The sequence below is a fragment of the Canis lupus genome, chromosome 2, assembly GCF_003254725.2.
Source record: "Canis lupus dingo isolate Sandy chromosome 2, ASM325472v2, whole genome shotgun sequence".
NCBI lineage: Eukaryota > Metazoa > Chordata > Mammalia > Carnivora > Canidae > Canis > Canis lupus.
Window position 1 is genome coordinate 58,279,885 of NC_064244.1, and position 22,160 is coordinate 58,302,044.

The 22,160-nt window shown below is 40.9% G+C and overlaps 1 protein-coding gene across 2 annotated transcripts in view; it reads left to right on the forward strand.

The window, feature by feature from the left end:
* The first annotated feature begins 64 nt into the window (after positions 1-64).
* The window catches only part of AMFR (autocrine motility factor receptor), a 44,360-nt gene continuing 22,264 nt past the window's right edge, over positions 65-22,160 (forward strand). Inside the window, exons 1-9 of one of the 2 annotated variants that reach the window (XM_025447550.3) lie at positions 65-393; positions 4,800-4,865; positions 9,372-9,464; positions 12,641-12,805; positions 13,913-14,065; positions 16,517-16,557; positions 16,723-16,855; positions 18,581-18,714; positions 19,602-19,712. In XM_025447550.3, the coding sequence (XP_025303335.3) occupies positions 139-393; positions 4,800-4,865; positions 9,372-9,464; positions 12,641-12,805; positions 13,913-14,065; positions 16,517-16,557; positions 16,723-16,855; positions 18,581-18,714; positions 19,602-19,712 (1,151 nt within the window). In that variant the 5' untranslated portion in view covers positions 65-138. The remainder of the gene's footprint in view (positions 394-4,799; positions 4,866-9,371; positions 9,465-12,640; positions 12,806-13,912; positions 14,066-16,516; positions 16,558-16,722; positions 16,856-18,580; positions 18,715-19,601; positions 19,713-22,160) is intronic. The other variant, XM_025447551.3, reaches the window with a different exon arrangement.

Here is a 22,160-nt window from a genome sequence, read left to right on the forward strand (position 1 = left end):
CGCGGCGGCGGCGGCGGCGGCGGCGGCGGCGGCGGCGGCGACGGCGACGCCAGAGCCCGAGGGCGCCGTTCGCGAGGCCGCCGCGGGGACCGGCCGCGGCTCGGGGAGGCCTGGGGCCTGGAGGCCGCCGCTGCCGCCATGCCGCTGCTCTTCCTGGAGCGCTTCCCGTGGCCCAGCCTCCGCACCTACACGGGCCTCAGCGGCCTGGCCCTGCTCGGCACCATCGTCAGCGCCTACCGCGCCCTCAGCCAGCCCGAGGCCGAGCCGGGGGAGCCGGAGCCGCCAACCGCCCCGCTGCAGGCGGAGCTGGCCGTGCCCGCGCGGCCCGGCGCCGGCGGCCCCCGCGCCCGCGACGTGGCCCAGTACCTGCTCTCCGACAGCCTGTTCGTGTGGGTGAGCGACGCTGCCCGGGCCGCCGCCGAGCGGGCCGGCGGGGCGGGGGCCGCCATGACGCCCATTATGCGCGGGGGGCGTGGCTGGGCCGGGGTCGCCGCCCCGGGGCCCGCGGCGCGCGGCCTGGGGGGCGGGGGGGTGGGTCCCCGGGACGCGGCTCCCGGCTGGGCCCGCGGGGCGCGGGATCGGACGCTCCTGGGTGTGCTGGGACGCCCCCGAGGGCCCCGGCCTCCCCCGTAACTTTTCTCTTTCTTTGCTTTTCTGATTTTGTCTTTGTTTTTCCCCTCGCCGTCGAGCGCGGGATTGCCTGTCCGGGTCAGACACGCGCGCAGACCGTGCCGCCTTCCCCGTTGCCTTTCCCGGTGGCTTACGGCGCCTTCCCGCATGCCTGAGGGCGGGCGCGCATTGCGGGGCAGGGGCAGGGGCAGGGGCAGCTCCCGCTTCGCGCCCAGGGCCCCTCCCGTCCGTGGCCCACTGGACCGCGGCGCCTGCGGTGTGTCTGCCAGCGCGAGATAAGCAGCACCTACAAGGCATAGATGCTGGCTGCGCCCCTTAGGACAGATCGTGTCGGGCTGGGCAGACCAGCGCGGTTTCGGCTAAAGAGCTTTGCTTCCACCTTGGCCTTGAATGCCGCGTCTGTACACGTGCGCGCACACACGGGTCAGAAAAGTGGAGCCAGGATTCAAGGCTGTCACTCGGGTTTACTGCGGTGTCTTGGGGCTTGTCTTCTCCTACAGTTCTCATTTGGGGTTAAGAGTAGGCTGTAAATGACTAACATTAATATTCCGAGGAGCGAGGATGATGTACAACTCATTTGTTATAATTAATCCCACTGTGTGTGCTTCATCAGGAAGCTGTGGGATTTATGAACTCGGTGGGCTGTGGATTAAGTCTCTTGGTCCTTCTGATGGAGAGATTAGTAGCAGGCAGTGAAGGGTGAAGTTTTATTCCTTCCAGGCTGTGCACTTGCCACTTGGTACTGTGTAAACAGTAGGGGAGAAGAAGAGAAAGAACTCCTCTTTTGTCTTCTCTCCAATCTGTTTTTTTCATTTGAGTTAGCAGGTAAACAACTTAAAGTGATGTGAAGAGTGTTTCTGCCAAATGTGAAGATTATAACGTATTCTTTGATGTAGAAGTACAAGAGGCAGAACCACTATAGAATTGAACTACTATTGTTTAGTGAACTTACCCCCCCCACCCCCGGGAGTTTTTTTGCTTTTGTTTTTACCAAACCCTTGTTCAAATTCCAAGGTTAACACTCTTCATAAAACACTACAAAAAGCCTGTTGATTTTCCTGCAAAAAAATACTTCTTTTTAGAATATTTACATTTCCCTCCAGCTTTTTCTTTAGCGATCTTACCTAAAAGCAGGTTTCACATTTCTTCCTGATCTGTTGATTGTTTTCATTTTTCAGGTGATCTTACTGTTTTTCTAACCTCTTTCCTGGTGGTTCTCACTTTCATGCCAACCTGCCTTGGTTTCTCAGACCCTCCACGTGTGCTCTGTAAGCTTTCCTCATCGCCCGTGGGCATAGTCTTCTTTAGTAGCTGAGCAGGAGTCACATCTCAAAAGCCTGTTTCCTTAGCCTGACAGCATGATTGAGTGAATATTTATGGTGGGGCCTTGGTCAAAATGGATCCTTTTGGCACCCTGCCCAAAGACATTCAGATTCAAATTTTAAAAAACCAAGCAAGACAAAACAAAAACGGATCTTTCCGCCAATTTGCAAATCATGATAGCTGTTATTTGGCGTATTGGAATCTTTTAAAACTTACCTTTGTAGATCACAATTTAAATTAATGTAGGTCTGATAGCATCTCAGGAGGTTTTGATTACTATAAACTCAAACCCTTTCAGAGCTACCATTTAGGGGTACTCTGGAGGGCATAGCTGTGAACCCTTTCCCCTGACCCTCGAAGCAATCCATATACAAATAAAGCAAAATTTGATAAGTGATGATAGATGTATAAAGAAAATAGCAGAGTCTGGAAGAAAGAGGAAGTGATGCCTAGGGGAAGAATGCATGAAAGATGGTATTTATACCCAGCCTTGGGAGGTGAGAAGGATCTCAGCAAGTAGCATGGTGTACTGCATGTGGAGAAGAGAGCAGCATGTGAAGTTCAGACGGTGTATGAAAGGTGGTGCAGGGCCTATGCAGAGCGGCCCATACACGGGGCTCTTAAATTACAACCCCCGTTGGGTGCTATGATTGAGTGAGGTTGGGAAGGTAAAAGTGAGATCCAGGAGTCCCAGGAGGTGAAGGAAGTGACCAACCCCTGTAACGGGGTATTTCTCAGAATGGCAACCTGGTACTAGAAAAATGTAGTTTCTCAGATTCTATCCAGGGTTCAATTCGAGGGGAGGGGCAGAGCCTTGGAATCTTCATTTTGATAAATGTCCCAAGTGATTTTTTTAGGCACACTGGTGGTTGGGAAATGGATTAGGGAGGATAGGATGTGGGGTGAGGGTCAGATTATGTAAATCTTGACTGCCCTGCTAAGGAGTATGGACATCATTTTGTGGGCCATAGGGTTTAAGTGGGAGGGGAGGAGAGCCTGTCATGATGATACGTTTTTCTCAGGGGGCACCTTTGGCAGCAGTGGTGAGGGCCTTTCCCATTATGTAAATGGGAAGAGGCCAGGAGATGTGAATTAAGACCTCCCCAAAGGAGGTCTCTCCAAGTGGCCCTCTTGGTGTGGGTGTTGAGAATAGGTTGGAGCGGAGGCTCCAGGGTTCTCACACTAGCAAATACCCACGTTTGATGTGATCACTTGTTTCTTCATGTCTTTCTAGAACTTTCATTCTAAAGTTTCATACGGGATTAGGTTTTGTTGCTCATTTCTAGTTTTATTTTACACTTTTCAGATGTTACTTGCGTTGAAGTACCTCTTGATCCATTCCATAATATTGTTTTGAATTGTACAGGTGTATTTGGCTCTTGCACGTCTTTATTCTTGTTATTTTCATTACTGTCTCCTTTCTGTTCCTCTCCCTCCCCTATTTTTTTTACAGACTTGCTTCTAAAATTTTTTAAGAGCAGGACATGGTAAAATGGAGAAATGGGAATACGAAATAAGTGTTAAAGTTCTGGGTTAGTTTATGCAAATCAGGTAATTTAAATAGAAGTCTCTAGGGGGGAAAATCACCAAAAATGAAAATGGAGAAAAGTGAACTGACCATTTAGAGCAGGGATGGGCAAACTAGTGGCCTATTTGGCCTGGCCTATTTTGTACAGTCTGTTAGCTAATGATGGCTTTTATATTTTTTAAGTTCTTTTTTTTAAGAGGAAGACTTTGTGACAGTGTATGGCCTACTGAGCCTAAAATATTTATTATCTGATAGCCCATTAGAGAAAAAGTGGCTGACTTCTGCTTTAAAGAGCTCATCTTCATATAATTACGAAACTTCAGAATTGAAAGTAATTTACTAGGTTTGAGTCTTTATAAGTTGAATATTCCAAAGAAGTAGAGAGAAAAATATTGGCTTTAGAAATGTTGGAGCAGCTAAAGAGAAAGACTACACTTCTAAATAATAGGATATGAGCCTAAATAAACAACTTGAAAATATAGGAAATATCCTCAGGTGAGGGGGAAAGAGACAATTTGATTGCTTGCTAAGTGCATGCTGAGTGCTCTGTATACATAAACTCACTTATTTCCTTGATATTGTGAAAAGAGGAATCTGATCATCCATGTAATGGGGGGAGTATGCATCTTCGCATTTCATTTTTTTGTTTTTTAAGATTTATTTATTTGAGAGAGAGAGCAGGAATGTGAGAGAGTAGTGTGGGGGTGGGGGACGGAACGAGAGGGAGAGCCAGTCTCAAGCTGACTCTGCACTGAGCGTGGAGCTGGACTCAGGGCTCAGTCTCACGACCCTGAGATCATGACCCAAGCCAAAACCAAGAGTCTGAGGCTCACCACCAAGGGTGCCCCTTTATTGAATTTTATGCTTGTCAGAGCCTGCAGAGAGATAACATATTCCAGTTGTTCTTACAGAGAAGAGACAGACAAATGGTGTGGATATGGGGGTTAGTGCTAGTGTTAAATAGGAGACTAAGAAATACCATATTGATCCAGTCCTTGGGACAGTTCCTGATAATAGAACCGCATTTCATCACAAGCTCATAAATAACACCCCATTGTGGCCAGCATTTTACAGGATCAAAAATACCTCCAGGGTTACATAGTGATAAATGTGGCTAAGCTGTTTAAGAGAGTTATCACTCTTTCCTCTTTTCCTCTCAGGCTAAACTGTTTTATAATTTAGTTTCTGTTGTTTTCAAGTAGCACAGTAGAACCATTCTGGGAGGGAAATTTTCTTACAGGGCCTTAAAGGGAATTACTTCAAGCCTGATTAAGTAGAGGTTCCTTGGGTCACTATTATCTGATGTTTTCTGTTCTAGGCTACTCAGGCACAAACAAAACCTGTTTCTATTTTGGGAAGGCTAAATCCAAAAGAAAGATGTTCGGTGAGGTCTTAAAAAATACTATTTAATTTTTTACACTGCATTAGATATGAGAAACTCTTCTGAAGTATTTTAATACAATAGAAACACCATATAACAGGATCACTGAGGCCACCCAGTTTGGGTTTTACTAGTTATCAGTCAGTCTCCTATCATGATAGGAAAAATAAATGTGGAACTTTAGAACTGGTCAGAAAGTTCAATGGACTCTAAACTTTAGAAAAATTAATTAAAAGAAATAACACATGATCATGGTACAGAAGTTAAAAATGACACAAGTGACGTATAGTGAAGAGTAAATCTGCTTCCCTTTCCCAGAAGTGGCCATTACCATGTGCTTGTAAGTAATGCTGGTGTCGAATAGGAGACTAAGAAACATCCAGGTTGATCAAGTCCTTGACACTGTCCACATCTACGATGATACATACGCGTCTGTGTGTAGGGATGCATACCCTTTCTCTTTTGCATACAGGGTAGCAGGGTAATGGCATTTCTACACCTTGCTTTTTTTCAGTGAACAAATGATCTGGAAGGTTCCAGACAATGCTAGTAAGTAGCAAAGCTGTTGAGTTAATTTTCCCGGCTTCATGGTATTCCACTGAGTGGCTGTTTCGCAGTTTATTGAACTTGTCTCTCTGGGGGAACATTTACTTTTTCTCCATTTTTCTGCCATTAGTGAACAGTGCTCCAGTGAACCCCATATCTTTACATTTAAGTTTGGATTCTACCTGCAAGGAAAAACTAGCAGTTGCATAGAACAGATAAAATGAAGTTAGTACTTTTAGTGTGGTCTGTGTGGATAAAGTGGTGGTTCAGACCAGGCTTGCTGGAGATGAGCCTCATTTTGATTATTGAAGGTTTCCTGGTTCTGTGGATTTACACATCTAGGCTAAAGTGTGGTTTCTATAAGAATATTACTGGTGACCCTGTGGGATCTGATTTGAGATTTGCTTTAGCATATTTATTTATTTATTTATTTATTTATTTATTTATTTATTTTTAATTTTTTAGAATGAAATATTTTACGTCAGTTAGAAAATAACACTTATCCCCGGTAGAAAGAAATATTCATTTATTTATCTTTCTCTCCTATTCAGAGGCCCAGAAACACGATTTTATACAGTGTGAAATTTAGCAAATGCTCACACATAGGTAAAAAAAAATTTTGTACAAGTTTTTTTTTTTAATTGAAGTGTATAGTTGGTGGGATATGCTTTTAAGTGAGGAATGCTACAATTATGTTTCTTTCCATATTTGCAATTTTTCAAGGCTTTGTCAGTTTTAAAGTTAAGAATTTATCATATATTAAACCATTTTTCTATAAATAGACATAGAAAAAAATAGTTAATAATCCTGAAAGTGTTTTTATTTTTATTTATTTATTTATTTTTTTAATTTTTTTTTTAATTTTTTATTTATTTATGATAGGCACACAGTGAGAGAGAGAGAGAGAGGCAGAGACACAGGCAGAGGGAGAAGCAGGCTCCATGCACCGGAAGCCCGACGTGGGATTCGATCCCGGGCCTCTAGGATCGCGCCCTGGGCCAAAGGCAGGCGCCAAACCGCTGCGCCACCCAGGGATCCCCTGAAAGTGTTTTTAAAAACACTTTGTTCATCATCTTAAAATAATTTTTTTTTTAAAGATTTTATTTATTTATTCATGATAGTCACAGAGAGAGAGAGAGAGAGGCAGAGACATAGGCAGAGGGAGAAGCAGGCTCCATGCACCGAGAGCCCGATGTGGGATTCGATCCCGGGTCTCCAGGATCACGCCCTGGGCCAAAGGCAGGCACCAAACCGCTGCGCCACCCAGGGATCCCTTAAAATAATTTTTAGTTGCTTCCAATTCTGTGTAGCTCTAGCTTTCATATAAAGTTCACAAAAGGTTAGCTCTTTTTTACATAAATTCCCTTTCTAATATCAGTATATTTTCTCAAGCTTTTTTCCTTCTTACCTTTGCTAATTTTTAAATCTTCCTTTGAAATTAAAATAAGAAATGATTATGAGTGATGGGATTATGATAGACTTTCACTTAAAAAAATACTGATTTTTTTTTTTAAACTGCATTTTTGAACCTTAAGAAATGTAACTGAGAAATGATAAATAATACTTTACTTTTTGTTTTGTAACCCAAGATGCACAAGAATGTGCTTTTGGGTAGATCAATGATTAAGCCACCCCAAATTTACTTTCTTCTCCTGCATTGATTATGCTCCCAGCAACCTGCTTGGTGTGTTGTTAGATGCTTATCAAGTTCTGTGTCCTGTAGATACTAAAAGCTCTTTGAATGCAGGGTCCAGAGCTCCTTCATTTCTCTTAACCTCTCACAAGCCTTGAACAAGTTGGTGCTAAATGTGTGGACTTTATTTCCCTATTTCCAATGCCTACATGCAAAACCGGCAAGAATTCTTTTTAAAAATTGTGTTGTGATTTTAAAAATTGTGTTCAGGGGCACCTGGCTGGCTCAGTCGATAGATCATGTGACTCTTGATCCTCAGGGTTGTGAGGTCCAGGCCCCCTTTGGTGGTAGAGTTTACTTTAAAACAAAAAAAACTCTGCTCAGCTAGGAGAGGTGGCCCTGAGGGTTGTGGTTGTGATTTTGTCTGATGAAATTTTCCTGACTGAAGTTCCCATTGGCTGGTTTAGAACATAGTGAAAATGAACCTTTTTCACGTCTGTTTCATCTCCTTAAAAATTAATATTCTAAGCTATTTGTTGAACTGTTTCAAATAGGGCTGTTCTACAGGGAGTCACAAGTTAGGGATATAGGATGTTTTGGGTAACTTATTTGTTTTTTTTTTTTTTCCTGATTATTTGCAGGATTTAATTACCAGAACAGTTTCAGATGAACTTTTTTTTTTTAAATTCTTTAAAAATGTATCACATTTCCTTATCCCATTAGGCAGAATAGGACTAAACCTAATTTAATCTTGTAATGAATCAGGGCTGCCAAAGCGGATGGGATGAGATACTAAGGGGGATCTGACATCTTTTTTTTTTTCTTTCCGCAATATCATTTGCTTCTTTTAAGAGCAGAAGGAAGAATGACCCAGGAAGAAGAATGTGGCAACCTTCTTGTAAAGTTAGTGAATCAAAGCTTCAGACAGTCTACGTTGAGTTGGAGTTCATTTCCATTTGCTCTCAATAAAAGTCATGTTTACTGTCTTTATCAAGGTCTTTTATGGCTTTTGGGGTCATGGAGAGTTTTATTTTTTTAAAGATTTTATTTATTTATTCATGAGAGATGCAGAGAGAGAGGCAGAGACACAGAGGGAGAAGCAGGCTCCATCCATGTAGGGAGCCCGATGTGGGACTCGATTCCCCAGACCTGGGATCATGACTTGAGCCGAAGGCAAATGATCAACCGCTGAGCTGCTACCCTCATGTCCCTCAAGCAGAGTTTTAAAAATCATTTGAGCATCAGTGATAAGATGTGCCCCACTAGCATCTTGGTCAAGGGCAGCCCCCGCTTTCATTTTGTGAGTGTTAGATTTGCTGTGTAGGTGTCGGGGTATCCATATCTTAATAATCTAAGGAAAGAGATTACCCACCTCCTGTTGAAGAAGGCCTTGGTTTTACATTGGTGGCTCCTGGTTGCATTCCAGTTCTCAGATACCCCTTCTTCCTTCTTCTTGGTTTCTCAATTCCATTTACCTCTGATGCCCCAGAATCTTTACATGAAGGCCAACACTGAGCGTGGAGGACATTTATCTTTTGACTGGCAGATTGTCCCATTGTAGTGCTCGCGCGCGCATATTTGTGTGTGTGTATGTATGTATTGGGGGTGCTTAGTTTTTTATGGTCTTAGGGCTTTTTTGTGACCATCAACCTCACTTGCTATTTGTTTGGCAGGGCAGAGTAGGATATTTGGGTGCTGGATTTTACTTCATGATAACTTCAACTTCTAGAAAAGTTTTATTCAAGGCTATTAAAATCTTAATATAGGAATGATGTCCCTAGGAGATATCTGTGACTTGCAAGGTGCATACAGTTCTGTATATTCAGTACAAAGTTTACATACAGTTCAGTAAAGGCTGAAAGGGAAGGTGGCCTGCTGGATGGTACATATTGGAACAGGGCTCGGTGAATTAAATGGTAAGCTGATACCTCTCCTTCCCACTCCTCATTTCTCCTCCACACCTAAAAGTGTGCCCCTTCAAATATTACTTGAACTGGAGAGGCTCAGTCATTAGGAATGATTGCTGAATTCTTAATACAAATTTTTTATAAAAGATTTTATTTGAGAGAGAACGAGAAAGCGCGAGTGAGAGAGAGCACATACACAAGCAGGGAGAGGGGCAGAGGGAGAGGGAGAAGCAGACTGCCCGATGAGCAGGAAGCCTGACAAGACATGGGGCTCCATCCCAGGATCCTGGGATCAAGACCTAAGCCGAAGGCAGATGCTTAACTGACTGAGCCACCCAGATGCCCCTCTAATACGAAATTTTTAGAGCTGCTTTTACGTTTCAATAGGAGGAAATAAACTTTGTTTCTTTGGTTTGTAAACAGGTTCTAGTAAATACTGCATGCTGTGTTTTGATGCTGGTGGCTAAGCTAATCCAGTGTATTGTGTTTGGCCCTCTTCGAGTGAGTGAGAGGCAGGTAAGTCCAAGGCTAAGCCTGATTTTAGTGACCATATATATATATTTTTTTAACTTTGCGTTTGGTATAATTTTAAACTTACAGAAAAGTTGCCTGAATAGTCTGAAGAACTTCCATATACCCTGATCTAGATTCACCGTTGTTAACATTCTGTCCAATTTGCTTTCATATTTGCCTTTTATTTATATTTTGCGTATTTTTTGATCCATTTGAGAGTAAGTTGTGGGCATCCTGTCCCTATGTTCCCAAATACTTCATTCAGTATGTGTTTCCCAAAATCAAGGATATTTTCTTATGTAACTATAGCACAATGATCAAAATCAGGAAACTTAGCATTGATGAAATACTTTCTGGAATCCATAGTCCATATTCAGTGTAGCCAGGTTGCCCCGAGACTGTTCTCTATAGCTGTTTTCCCCATGCCTTTCATAAATGCAGTTTTTAAAGAAGCATAGAATTGCTTTAGTTTGAATAATAATAAATATCACTCTTTAGAATATAGGCCCTTTTCCAAAGGGATTACCAAGAGATTTAAATTTCTCCCTTTGGACAAGTCAATTAAGATCCATTGTTCTACAAGCAGAAAATTAGGTGAATTGTTTTTGTTTCAGGTGGGATAGTCTGACATTGGAACATTACTCCCAGAATGTACACGTATATGAGCAGGACGTGCTTTTAATAAAGAATATGCCACAAGCATACTGTACAGCTTGGCAGTCCCCCAAGAATTTTAGTGTAGAATATAGAATGGTGTGTTTAAAAATAAGAATTTAGAACTGGCCTTAAAACAACAACATACAAACAGAACTAAACTTGAGTTTATCTTATCCCAGTCATGAGACACAGGGACCTGCTACTTTGAACTTCTATTGGCCTCACTCCTTACCTACCCTTTCAACCCAAGTCCTCTGTTTTTGGAGCAGCTGAGGTCCTAGTTCAGAGCTAAAACAAGGCTACTCTGGTTGAGCCCTTGGATGCTCTTATGAGCAGGACTTTGTGTGTTCTCCCAGAGAATTTTCATTAGTGAGTATTCAGTACTTTCTCCAAAATGTCAACTCCAGGGGTCTCCTAGGAAGCATCAGTGGGAGGTTGTTTTGGGGTAGGATACAGGCTCCTTTTGATGCTTCTCTCTTTGTGAAGAAAAACTTCTGGCTTGTGGGCCAGAAAATGGTCAGGCCCGGCAAGCCATCTCCTTGCTGGTGGCTTGATCTGGCACCAGTGGGCCTTAATCTACTGCTTTCGTTTTTCTGAAATGTTAAATAGCAGTTCAAAATTTACAGAGAACATTACCTTGGAACATTACAGAGATTTTTACCATGGCTATGGAAAAAGGCACGTCTGTTACTTTATTTTCAGTTTTTCAGTACAGATCACATCTTTCATTTATTTATTTATTTAAAACTTGTTCAAGTATAGTTGATGCAGTGTTATATTAGTTTCAGCTATGCCACACAGTGATTCAGCAGCTCTATACACTTATTCTGTGCTCACCACCGTGATGATTTTTTTTTTTTTTTTTGTATGAATGTCATTCAGTGGCATGTATCAAGCCTGAGTTTGAGTTAGAATGCTGCAGAATTGACATGGGTTTGCTCTGTGGGTGTTTCAAGAAAGCTCAAGAAATAAAGTCATGCTGGAGGCAGAGACATTGAATGCTGAAAATGGGATAAAAATAAAACTGTTCAGTGGAGGTTTAGAAGAAGGAATTCTTTTTTATAGCATGTAGTGCCTACTATGGCACATATCCAAACATTGTACGTATATTAGCTTATTTAGCTCCTTCAACAATTCTATGAGGCAGATACTGGGGTCATAAGGTCCATCTTCTAGATGGAGAGACCAAAGCATGGGAATGTTAAGTGACTCATCCTAAGTTGCACAGCAAATACATGGTAGAGTGAAGATTCAAAACCCAGGCACAAAATGTCGGGTTCGCCTTGTACTTTACCTGTCCCAGATCTGAAAACAGGCACTCACCAAAGATTCCTAGTCCCATTTGTTCTTTGTGTAAATGGTGTACGGTCAGTACAGTGTGTAAAAGTTCTCAAAATAATCTTATCTTTCAGTAGTCCTTCATTTTTTACACATTTAGGTTCGGTTATTTCTCTCTCTAATCAATTTTGCTTTTTTTTTTTTCTGTTTTTTTTTTTTTTTTTAATTGGTGAAACATTTATATGGTTCAGAACTATTTCTGAAAATAGACTTAGAAGCCCTGTCCCATTCTTACCTCTTGACTCAGCTCCCACTCCTCCCACAGATGGCTCGATAGTATATTTTAGTATCTGTTGGATAGACTCTTCTCCTTGCCCTTTTTCTTCAGGGTAGTAAAGATTTTAAAAACTGGATATCCTCCGTGTAGGCAATGTACTCTCCCACTGCCCCTGGGAGAGGACATTTATACAGCTTCTTTGGAAACCAGGTGGGTGGTGCTTATTAGAAATCATAAAAACATTCGTAACCTTTGATTCCGTAATGCTGAAGAAATAGCAACTCTGGCAGAGATATTCATTGCAACATTTTCTGAATGGAGAAAAATTAAAAACAATTCCATTGTCCTGCAACCACTAAAATGGTATATACACAAATTATTCACTGCTACTGGAAAGATTCTCACAGTATGAGAAGTGAAATAAAGCAGTGTACAAAAATTAAGGTTTTGCACATTAGGAAGACAAGAAAAATGCATAAAAATGCTAAGGCATCATTTTTATCTTATCGATTACAGGCTGGCAAATGAGCATAGGTTATTTTTTCATCAGAAAGATCTTTAAGAAAAAAAGAACTTATTTTTTTCTGTTGTCTGTTTTAAGAATCCAGAGAGCAGAAGTATTAAAAATGATACTTGTAGCAGTATCACCAATTTTTAGATTTTGTGTTGGAAGTATTTGTATTACCCCTAATATGCAAGGTACTAGACTACTGTCACTCCCCCTTTGGTGGCTCAAATTTTATAACTGACTGAGGGTTACAATCTAGAGTCTACACATTACTTTCTAGGTGTCTTATCTTTATTCTTCAGAGAGTTTATTTTTGTCTTTACCTTCTAATATCTTGCAAACAAATGTTAGCTGACCGTAGAATATTTTCTACAGGGCAGCACATTTTTGTTGTGTTAACTTCTCTTAAATAGGTTAGATGTAATAGTACTAAACCTTTATAAATATTTGTCTTTGCAGCACCTCAAAGACAAGTTCTGGAATTTTATTTTCTACAAGTTCATTTTCATTTTTGGTGTGCTGAATGTGCAGACAGTGGAAGAGGTGGTCATGTGGTGCCTCTGGTTTGCTGGACTTGTATTTCTACATCTGATGGTTCAGCTCTGCAAGGACCGATTTGAATATGTGAGTTTTCAGCCAAGTCTTAGCCAAGCTCTTTGTTTGCTTAGTCACATGTTTGCGGAGCTTGCATTGTGTAAGATGAATGAGCCATAATGGGCAAGTCCCAGGTAGGTCTCCAGGGCAAGGCTCCTAGATCAGGTGGCTGCTATTTCTTGAGGAACTTCCTGCAGCAGCCAAAGAACTCAGGGTCAGGGTCTCCTCAGGAGGTTCCCTTTCCCTCCACTGGCAGATTGCGTTCCAGCCCACATTCTGATCACGGCACGGGGAAAGCTTAGTGTCTAACCTGATTTAAAGCGGCTATCTTCCAGATATTTTCTGTTCTAGCCTCCTTCCATTGTTCCCTCTGATTCTTGGAGCCTTCTTTCTAACTAGTCTACACTGTTTCCACCTCTGGGCAAGGACTGAATTAGCCCTCTAGTGTCCCAAGGTCCTTCCCTGTCTGGGTACAAGATCTGCCTCTCAGCTTCAGATCAGCTGTGGGTGTGCACCCTCATTCTTCAGCGCACCCGGACTAACATCATGAGTTAGTCCTCCCTAATAGCTGTGTTACCTCCACCCTCTTGCTCAGAGTTCCAGTCCTGGGCCTCCCCTTGTACACTGTCAATGGAACATTGTGATAGCGGGAACTCTGCACCTGGATGACATTTCGGTTGTCTCAGCCTTAAACACCATAGGAATGTTCTCCAAGGGACTTTTCGGGAGGAGGGGGGGAGTCCGATGGAGAAAGAAACACATAAGGACATGATGCAGTCTGGAGTGCTAGCCAATGTTGAGAGAATTACATACCTTTGGAAAACTGCTTGGAGAGAGACTTATCATTCCACTAGTAGGAAGATCCTTGAGAATTTGAGATGAAAATAATAACATATGTTATGTTCCGTAAATTAAGCAGTAGAAATCTCTCAATATTCGCTCATGCTCACGTTTAAGTTGGGTGGAGAATTTTGACCATCCGGTAATGGGGTGCTTTTCTGTGCTTGGTGTTTGGTGGTGCTGCTAAGCCCGAGTTCCTGAGCAGAGACTCCCAAACACTAACATTGCATTTCTCAGGGAAGCTTAATACCACAGTGAAGAAGGATGAGCTTCTTTCCTCTCTATTGTGCATTTCAGCTGTCGTTTTCTCCCACCACACCCATGAGTAGCCACGGGCGGGTTCTGTCTCTGTTGATCGCGATGCTGCTTTCTTGCTGTGGATTAGCAGTGGTCTGCTGTGTCACTGGCTACACGCACGGGATGCACACGCTGGCTTTCATGGCGGCGGAGGTAAGTGGATGCAGGTGTTGTCCCCATCTACTCCTGTGTGTTTTCAAGCCCCCTGCACGGTGACTGAGGGTCTTTTGTCTTAATGAGCATATCTTGAATTCCTTGCTTTTGTGTTGGGTACTGATATTGAAGGGAGAAATGTATGATTTCCTGTAATCTTTGCTACAACTTAATAAAAAGTATTAAGTTTTGCTGACATTTATATAGTGCTTTACTGTATGCTGGGGATTGCTCTAAATACCTTATGTGTGTTGACTCATTTTATTATTTCTCTTTATAAATGGGGAAAACTAGTGTAGAGGGTGCAGTGAATGATTTGAAGTTTCAGAGTCAGCAGTGGCACAATTCAAGCCCTGTGACTCCCAATTCCTCCTAAGATATAATGAAGACTGACTGGTGGTGATGAATAAGGAAATATTTTATAATTGGGTTATTTAAGGAGTACCTGGCTGGCTTGGTCGGTGGAATATGGGACTCGCAATCTCAGGGTGATGAGTTCAAGCCCCATGTTGGGTTGGAGCCTTCTAGGAAAAAAATACACACACACTTAATATGTAGATATGTGTGAGAATTTGAGATGAAAATAATAACGTACGTTATGTTCCGTAAATTAATTGGGATTTTAAATGGGATATAAATTAAGATTTTATAGAATAATATATATAAACTTCTTTGTTTTGGAAGAACAATCATATTCATGTACATTTTAAATTTACTCTTTAAAACTTTCTGAAAATAATCATTTTTGTTCAGTAGAAATAAAATTTTTTATATGTCCTTCTATTCAGTTGCTATGTTTGCTTTCTCCCTCAGGCCAAAGGCAAAATATCTCTTTGCCTACTATTAATTGCTCCTATTAATTAAAAATTAATAGTAATTGCTACTATTAAAGAAAAAGATGAAATAATAAATTATTAAAGCTAATTAGCTAATATCAAAACACTAAGTTTGAACTACTTTTTGGGTATTTGTTAGAATAGGATTAAAATTTATTGGGGTACCTGGCTGGGTCATTTGGTGGAGTGACTTTTGATCTGGGTGTTGTGAGTTTGAGAACCACATGGGTAAGAATTTATTTAAAAAAATTTTTTTTAAAGTTTTATTTTGCTTAATAGAATTGATTTCAGAATACAATGTAGTGTAACAAATTAGGAAAGGGATGTTTAGGTACTTAGTAAATCATTTACAATTCTAGATAAATACTTTGTGTATGTTCCTCTTGAAAAAAAAATCTGTGTAAAAATGTTTTTGCATTGATTTATGTTACTTTGCTTTACATATATTTTATAATCACCATTTGCGTGATAGTCTGATATTCGTACTATTTTACTTTTAATTAATTTTAACCCAAACTTTGGGAAAGGTATACCTAAAAATAAAGACATTTAAATTAGGCTTTTTTGGATCATACTATAGTATATAATTTTAGCTCATTACTATTGACTTAAGATAATTTATCATGTTACAGTTTCTATATTTTGAACTTAATCATATTTTAAAATTTATACTGTTTCTCTATGTAAAATGTTTTCCATTTATAAACTGGAATTTCCAAATCTCAAACAATATAATAGTTCTATTCTGGTAGTTTAAGAGGAAATTTTCTTACAATCAATTTCTGTAATATCAAATACTATGAAGAGCTTATTTTATTTTTTATTTCCTTCATTCTTTTTGCTTTTGTGTGGGCAAAGGGGGTGTACAAAACGTTATGTAGAGAGCAGGTACTCATCTTGGATTGTGGTACCTAAACTATACTTTGGGTATAGGATCACCAAGTATTCAAACACCCTTTGAGGTAATCAGTGATGATGACTTCCTGCTGTATAAAATAGAAGTGATTGTCATACTACTAGAATGAGCCTCAGGATTGTAGGAGGCAGCCCCAGGAGATGGACGGGTATAATCGATTGTCACCTATTGACAGGAAAAGGCTCAATGAAAGTTGGTTTCTAGGTCATGAAAATATTTCATGGAAATTTGAAGTGGATAAAAAAAATAGTTGGTAAACTTGAACAACCTGCTTTTTTTATTTCAGTTTTGTTCAGATATAATTGACTTACACCATTGACTTTTAAGGTGTACAGCCTAATGGTTAACTGACATAGATTGTGAAGTGATTATCACCGTAAGTTTCCTTAACAGCCATCATTTCATTATAGATACAGAAAAAGAAAGAGAAGGGTTTTTTCTTTGTGATGAGAAGGATTACCCTCTCTACAACTTTCAGAAGTACCACAGCAGTGTTAACCGCACTCATTATGTTGGAGATGACATCCCTACTCCTTAATTATCTTGCAACTGAAGTTTTTACCTTCTGACCACATTCGTCCCATCCATCCCCCCCCTCCCCCCCCCCGGGAATAACCAGTGCTGTAATTGAACTGACAAATGTTTGCTTTTTATATTTCCAAATTTTACTAAAGAAAAAATACATCTTTCTTTATATAGTCTCTTCTTGTGACAGTGAGGACTGCTCACGTGATTTTACGGTGAGTAGAACTTTGGGAGGGAGGCGATTGAGGTCTACTCATACAGTTGATTTTAAGATGTAACATGTATAAAATCTATAAAAATGTGGCTATACTGCATCATGTTTAAGCCAAATTAAATTGTAACAGTAAGTTACTAAAATGATTTTTCTCTGTTCACTGCAGATATGTAATTCACCTCTGGGACCTCAACCATGAAGGGACTTGGGAAGGAAAAGGAACCTATGTCTATTACACAGATTTTGTCATGGAGCTCACTCTCTTGTCCCTGGACCTCATGCACCATATTCATATGTTGGTAAGCTTCCTCAGAAGGAGCTCTAACTGAGCTAAGTGTTTTAGAATCAGGAACTCTGGTTAGTACATGTAAATGAAACATTTGTGGAAACTACATAAAGACTGTTGAAACAAACGCAGCCATGCCCCTCTGTCTTTCTGCCACTGGATATAAAGCAGTGGTGCACTTGGGCTGGAGCCTAGCTCAAGGCTAAGTTTGCTCTCCTCCTAGGACACTGTGTTAACTCCACTGACCAAGTCACTGGTAATTGTTCTAACATGAAAATAAGGGAATTCTCTGTTTCCCCATAGCTTCTGTGGCTTCTAATATGTAGCACTTACTTTGTAGGGGTAATGGGAATTCTCGCAGTGTTAGCTACTTCATGGATTCATACATTTTCTGCTTTATAATTAAAAAGAAAACATTTATACTTAATTCTGCCTACTTCATTGTTTACATTTTATTTTGCTGTGCAAGAATTATGGTGTTGAAAATGTACTTCAGTGGTTAGCGCTTCAGTGATCTAATAATGGTGAGAATCAACGTATTTGGTGGGCAGTTGATTTATATTATAAGCCTATTAAAGGTGCATTTAAAGATTACTGGGTTGGGGCGCCTGGGAGGTGTAGTCAGTTAAGTGTCTGACTCTTGGTTTCGGCTCAGGTCATAAGTTCGAGCCCCACATCAGGCTCCATGCTCTGCATGGAGTATATTTAAAATTCTCATTCCCTTTCCCCATTGCCCTTCCCCCACAATAAATAAATCCATCTTTATTTTTATTTATTTACATACTTAATCTTTAAAAAAATTACTGGTTAGACACAGAACATTTCTAAGTCTCCTTTTTGAAAATATACTTTAAAAAACCATGTATAGCTTTTGTTTAAAGCCCCCAAGTGCCCAGGGAGAACTGTTAACATTTTATTGCATTTATTGCTTCTTTTCATGTTCAGATGCATACAGTCCTAAATTTTTTTTAAAAGATTTTATTTACTTATTCACGAGAGAGAGAGAGGCAGAGATGCAGGCAGAGGGAGAAGCAGGCTCTATGCAGGGAGCCTGATGTGGGACTCGATCCTGGGTCTCCAGGATCATACCCCGGGCTGAAGGCAGGCACTAAACCGCTGAGCCACCCAGGGATCCCTAATTAAATCTTTAGAAACATTATACATTTAACATAGTGTAATATTAATATATAGCCTTATTTTATAATAAAATTAATGACTATATAATAAATATTATATGAATTTACAACCTTCCCTACTGGACATTTTGCTCATTTCCTGGTTTTCTTTTTTATAATTGCATGGATGGATGTCTTTGTATGTAAAGCTTTTAATTTTTTTTTTAAAGATTTTATTTATTTATTCATGAGAGGCACAAAGAGAGAGAAGCAGGCGGAGACACAGGCAGAGGGAGAAGCAGGCTCCATGCAGGGAGCCCAATGTGGGACTCGATCCCAGGTCTCCAGGATCACTCCCTGGGCTGAAGGCAGGCGCCAAACCGCTGAGCCACCCAGGGATCCCTAATTTTCTGATTAGTTCTTGGGAAAAGATAGCTGGTGATGGAATGACTAGGCCAAATTGCACATAAATTGTTTATGGTGGTGAGATAAATATGTGCATTTGCTTGCTGAAAAGATTGTTTCAGTTCACTTTAACCACAATAATAGCTTCTGTGGCACTGTCACTAGCAAGCTCATATTCATTTTTATTGTGTGTTTTGTTCTCTGTCCTTCCCATAAAGTTATTTGGCAACATCTGGTTATCCATGGCCAGCTTGGTCATCTTCATGCAGCTGCGTTATCTCTTCCATGAAGTGCAGCGTCGAATCCGCCGGCACAAGAACTACTTGCGTGTGGTCGGGAACATGGAAGCCAGGTGAGGGAGCAGAAGCTGATGTTGCCCAACCAGCCTCATTTTAGATCTTTCATAATAATAGATCCCAGGTCATACAAGAACCACTTTTGTAGACTATTAACAGAATGGTGAAGAGACTAAGTGGAGGTTCTGGGCTTTGGGTGTGAATCCTCAGTTGCTGTGTTATTTGGGGGCACTTTAATTAAATCTCTGTGCCTTAGTTGTTTCTACTCTCGAGATGATAGCAGAGCCTTCTTCCTGGAGCTGTTGGGAGGAGTCAGTGGGATACTGCAGGTAACATACTTTGAACAGTATGGGTATGTAGTAGCTGCTCACTAAAATATTAAGTGGTTCTTATGACACCTTTATTTTTATTATCATCATTAAACAGAAGCCTCTTTGGGCTTCTGTCTTCTATTTTATGAAGTAGGTCTCACTTATTCTTTACACATGCATGTTTATACACATACACACTCTTAACCTCACCAGAGGAGGGACTCACTTGCCTCAGTTGCCAAACTGAGGGTAAACCAAGCCTGAAGGTATGAGATGAATGGGTGACCTTTTAGTGTCCAGGGGAACAGTTTGGCTCTTGGGCCAGGTTGGAGGGGGGGTCTTAACTCTGGTTTGCCCAGAAATGTTCCCTCAAGTCATTTTTAGCTAGCGTGTTATGTTGAAGGAACTAACAGGAGCTGTTGTTAAGACAGAGTTAGTTTCTTTGTGTAAGTTTCTTGCTCTTTGATGGGCTGTGAAGAGAAAGCAGATATAATGTTTTTGATGGTTGGGAATGTTGCACTGAACCAGATTCCTTTGTTAACTGCTGTCCAGGAGTGCAGTTTATAAGGCAGCACTCCGTATACATGTGTGGAATTGACATACTATCTGCTGGGTGTGTGTGTCTTCTACAGGTTTGCGGTTGCAACTCCAGAGGAGCTGGCCGTCAACAATGATGACTGTGCCATCTGCTGGGACTCCATGCAGGCCGCGAGGAAGCTGCCCTGCGGACATCTTTTCCACAAGTAGGGACGGGTGTTCTGTCCAGGGCAGGGGGATGCTTTCTGTGCCCAGGCTCCAGGTCCGTTCTAGCAGGGGACTGGGGACATTACCTCAAACTGGCCGTGGAGCTGACAGTGGTGCTAAGGGAAGCTTTGGGCTGTCCTCCATCCCTCAGCCTCTTCTCTATACAGCAGGACTCTTCCCCACTCACGGCCTGCCATCTTAATTTCTGGGTCTACTAACTGTCTTCATATCTCTTATGAATTTAAATCCTGAAGTAGAATGAATATGCCTGTAAAATTTAAAAGAAAGCAGGGGGGAAAAAAAATAAATAAAAGAAAGCAGGGGGAATCCTTGCTTTCAAAAAGTTTATGTGCTCACTGGGACAAGAGACAATATTTTTCCATTTTGCACGTGCACAAAAGCAACAGGAAAACAACATGCCAGGGAGGTGGGCTCAGTTAGGGACTGGACCAGGACCACTGAACAGTCCAGAAAACCTGACTATGTTATCAAGGGTAATCAAACACCATTTTCAGAAAATCCTGTTGTTTTTTTTTTTAAGATTTTTTTTAATTTGAGAGAGAGAACATGAGTGAGGGGAGGAGCAGGGGGAGACAGGAGAGCAGACTCCCCACTGAGCAGGGGACCTGATGCGGGGTTCGATGTGGGATTTGATGCCAGGACCCCAGGATCATGACCTGAGCTGAAGGCAGACGCTTAACTGACTGAGCCACCCAGGCGCCCCTGCATTGGATATTTTTGATGTTGAGGTATCTCTGAAGTATCTTTGGTCTTTTGCATCTGTGATCATTTTTGCACATTGAGAAAGTTTTTATCTTTACATCTTTAATTTCCCTGTTTTAATTTTGTATTCCCAAATCATTTTTCTTCTTTTTTAATATTAGACTTTGGAGCTTGAGTATCAGTAACTAAACACATATATTTTATTTATTTTAATTTTACTGTTTTAAAATTTAAACATTTTTTTAACTTAAATTTTAGTTAATATACAGTGCAATATTGGTTTCAGGAGTAGAATTCAATGATTAATGACTTACATACAACACCCAGTGCTCATCACAATAGGTGCTCTCCTTAATGCTCATCACTCATCTAGCCCGTCGCCTCCCACTTCCCTCCATCAACCCTCAGTTTCTTCTCATTGGAGAACTAACTTTATCTCATTGAGAGTCTCTTATGGTTTGTTTACCTCTCTTTTGTCTTTTCTCCCTCCCATATTATCATGTTTTCTTTCTTAAATTACACATATGAGTAAGATCATAATGGTATTTCTCCTTCTCTCACTTAAAAACTCCATCCACATTGCTGCAGATGGCAAGATTTCAGTTTTTTAATGGCTGAGTTATATTCAATTGTATATTCCATTGTATTCCATTGTATATACATTGTATATGTATACCACATTTTTTTTCCAAATTTTTTTAATTTATTTTTTATTGGTGTTCAATTTACTAACATACAGAATAACCCCCAGTGCCCGTCACCCATTCACTCCCACCCCCCGCCCTCCTCCCCTTCTACCACCCCTAGTTCGTTTCCCAGAGTTAGCAGTCTTTACGTTCTGTCTCCCTTTCTGATATTTCCCACACATTTCTTCTCCCTTCCCTTATATTCCCTTTCACTATTATTTATATTCCCCAAATGAATGAGAACATATAATGTTTGTCCTTCTCCGACTGACTTACTTCACTCAGCATAATACCCTCCAGTTCCATCCACGTTGAAGCAAATGGTGGGTATTTGTCATTTCTAATAGCTGAGTAATATTCCATTGTGTATACCACATTTTTTAAATCTCTTCATCAGTTGATGGACACTTGGGCTCTCTCCATAGTTTGGCTATTGTTGCAAATGCTGCTATAAACATTGGGGTGCATGTACTCCTTCAAATCTGTATTTTTGTTTTCTTTGGGGAGTAATGCAATTGCTGGATTGTACAGTAGTTCTATTTTTAACTTTTTGAGGAACCTCCAAACTTCTCCAGAGTGGTCGCACCAGTTTGCTTTCCCACCAACAGTGCCAGAGGGTTCCCCTCTTTCTGCATCCTTGCCAATACCTGTTGTTTCTTGTATTGTTAATTTTAGCCATTCTGACAGGTAGGAGGTAATACCTTATCGTGATTTTGATTTGCATTTCCCTGATGATGAGTGGATGTTGAGCATTTTTTCATGTGCCTATTAGCCATCTGGATGTCTTCTTTGGAAAAGTGTTCTTCATGTCTTCTGCCCATTTAATAACTGGGTAATTTCTTTTTTTGGGTATTAAGTTTGATAGGTTCTTTATAGATTTTGGATACTAACCCTTTATCAGATATGTCGTTTACAGATATCTTCTCCCATGCTAAAGGTTGCCTTTGAGCTTTGTTGATTGTTTCTTTTGCTGTGCAGAAGCTTTTTATCTTGGTGAAGTCCCAATAGTTCATTTTTGCTTCTGTTCCCCTTGCCTCC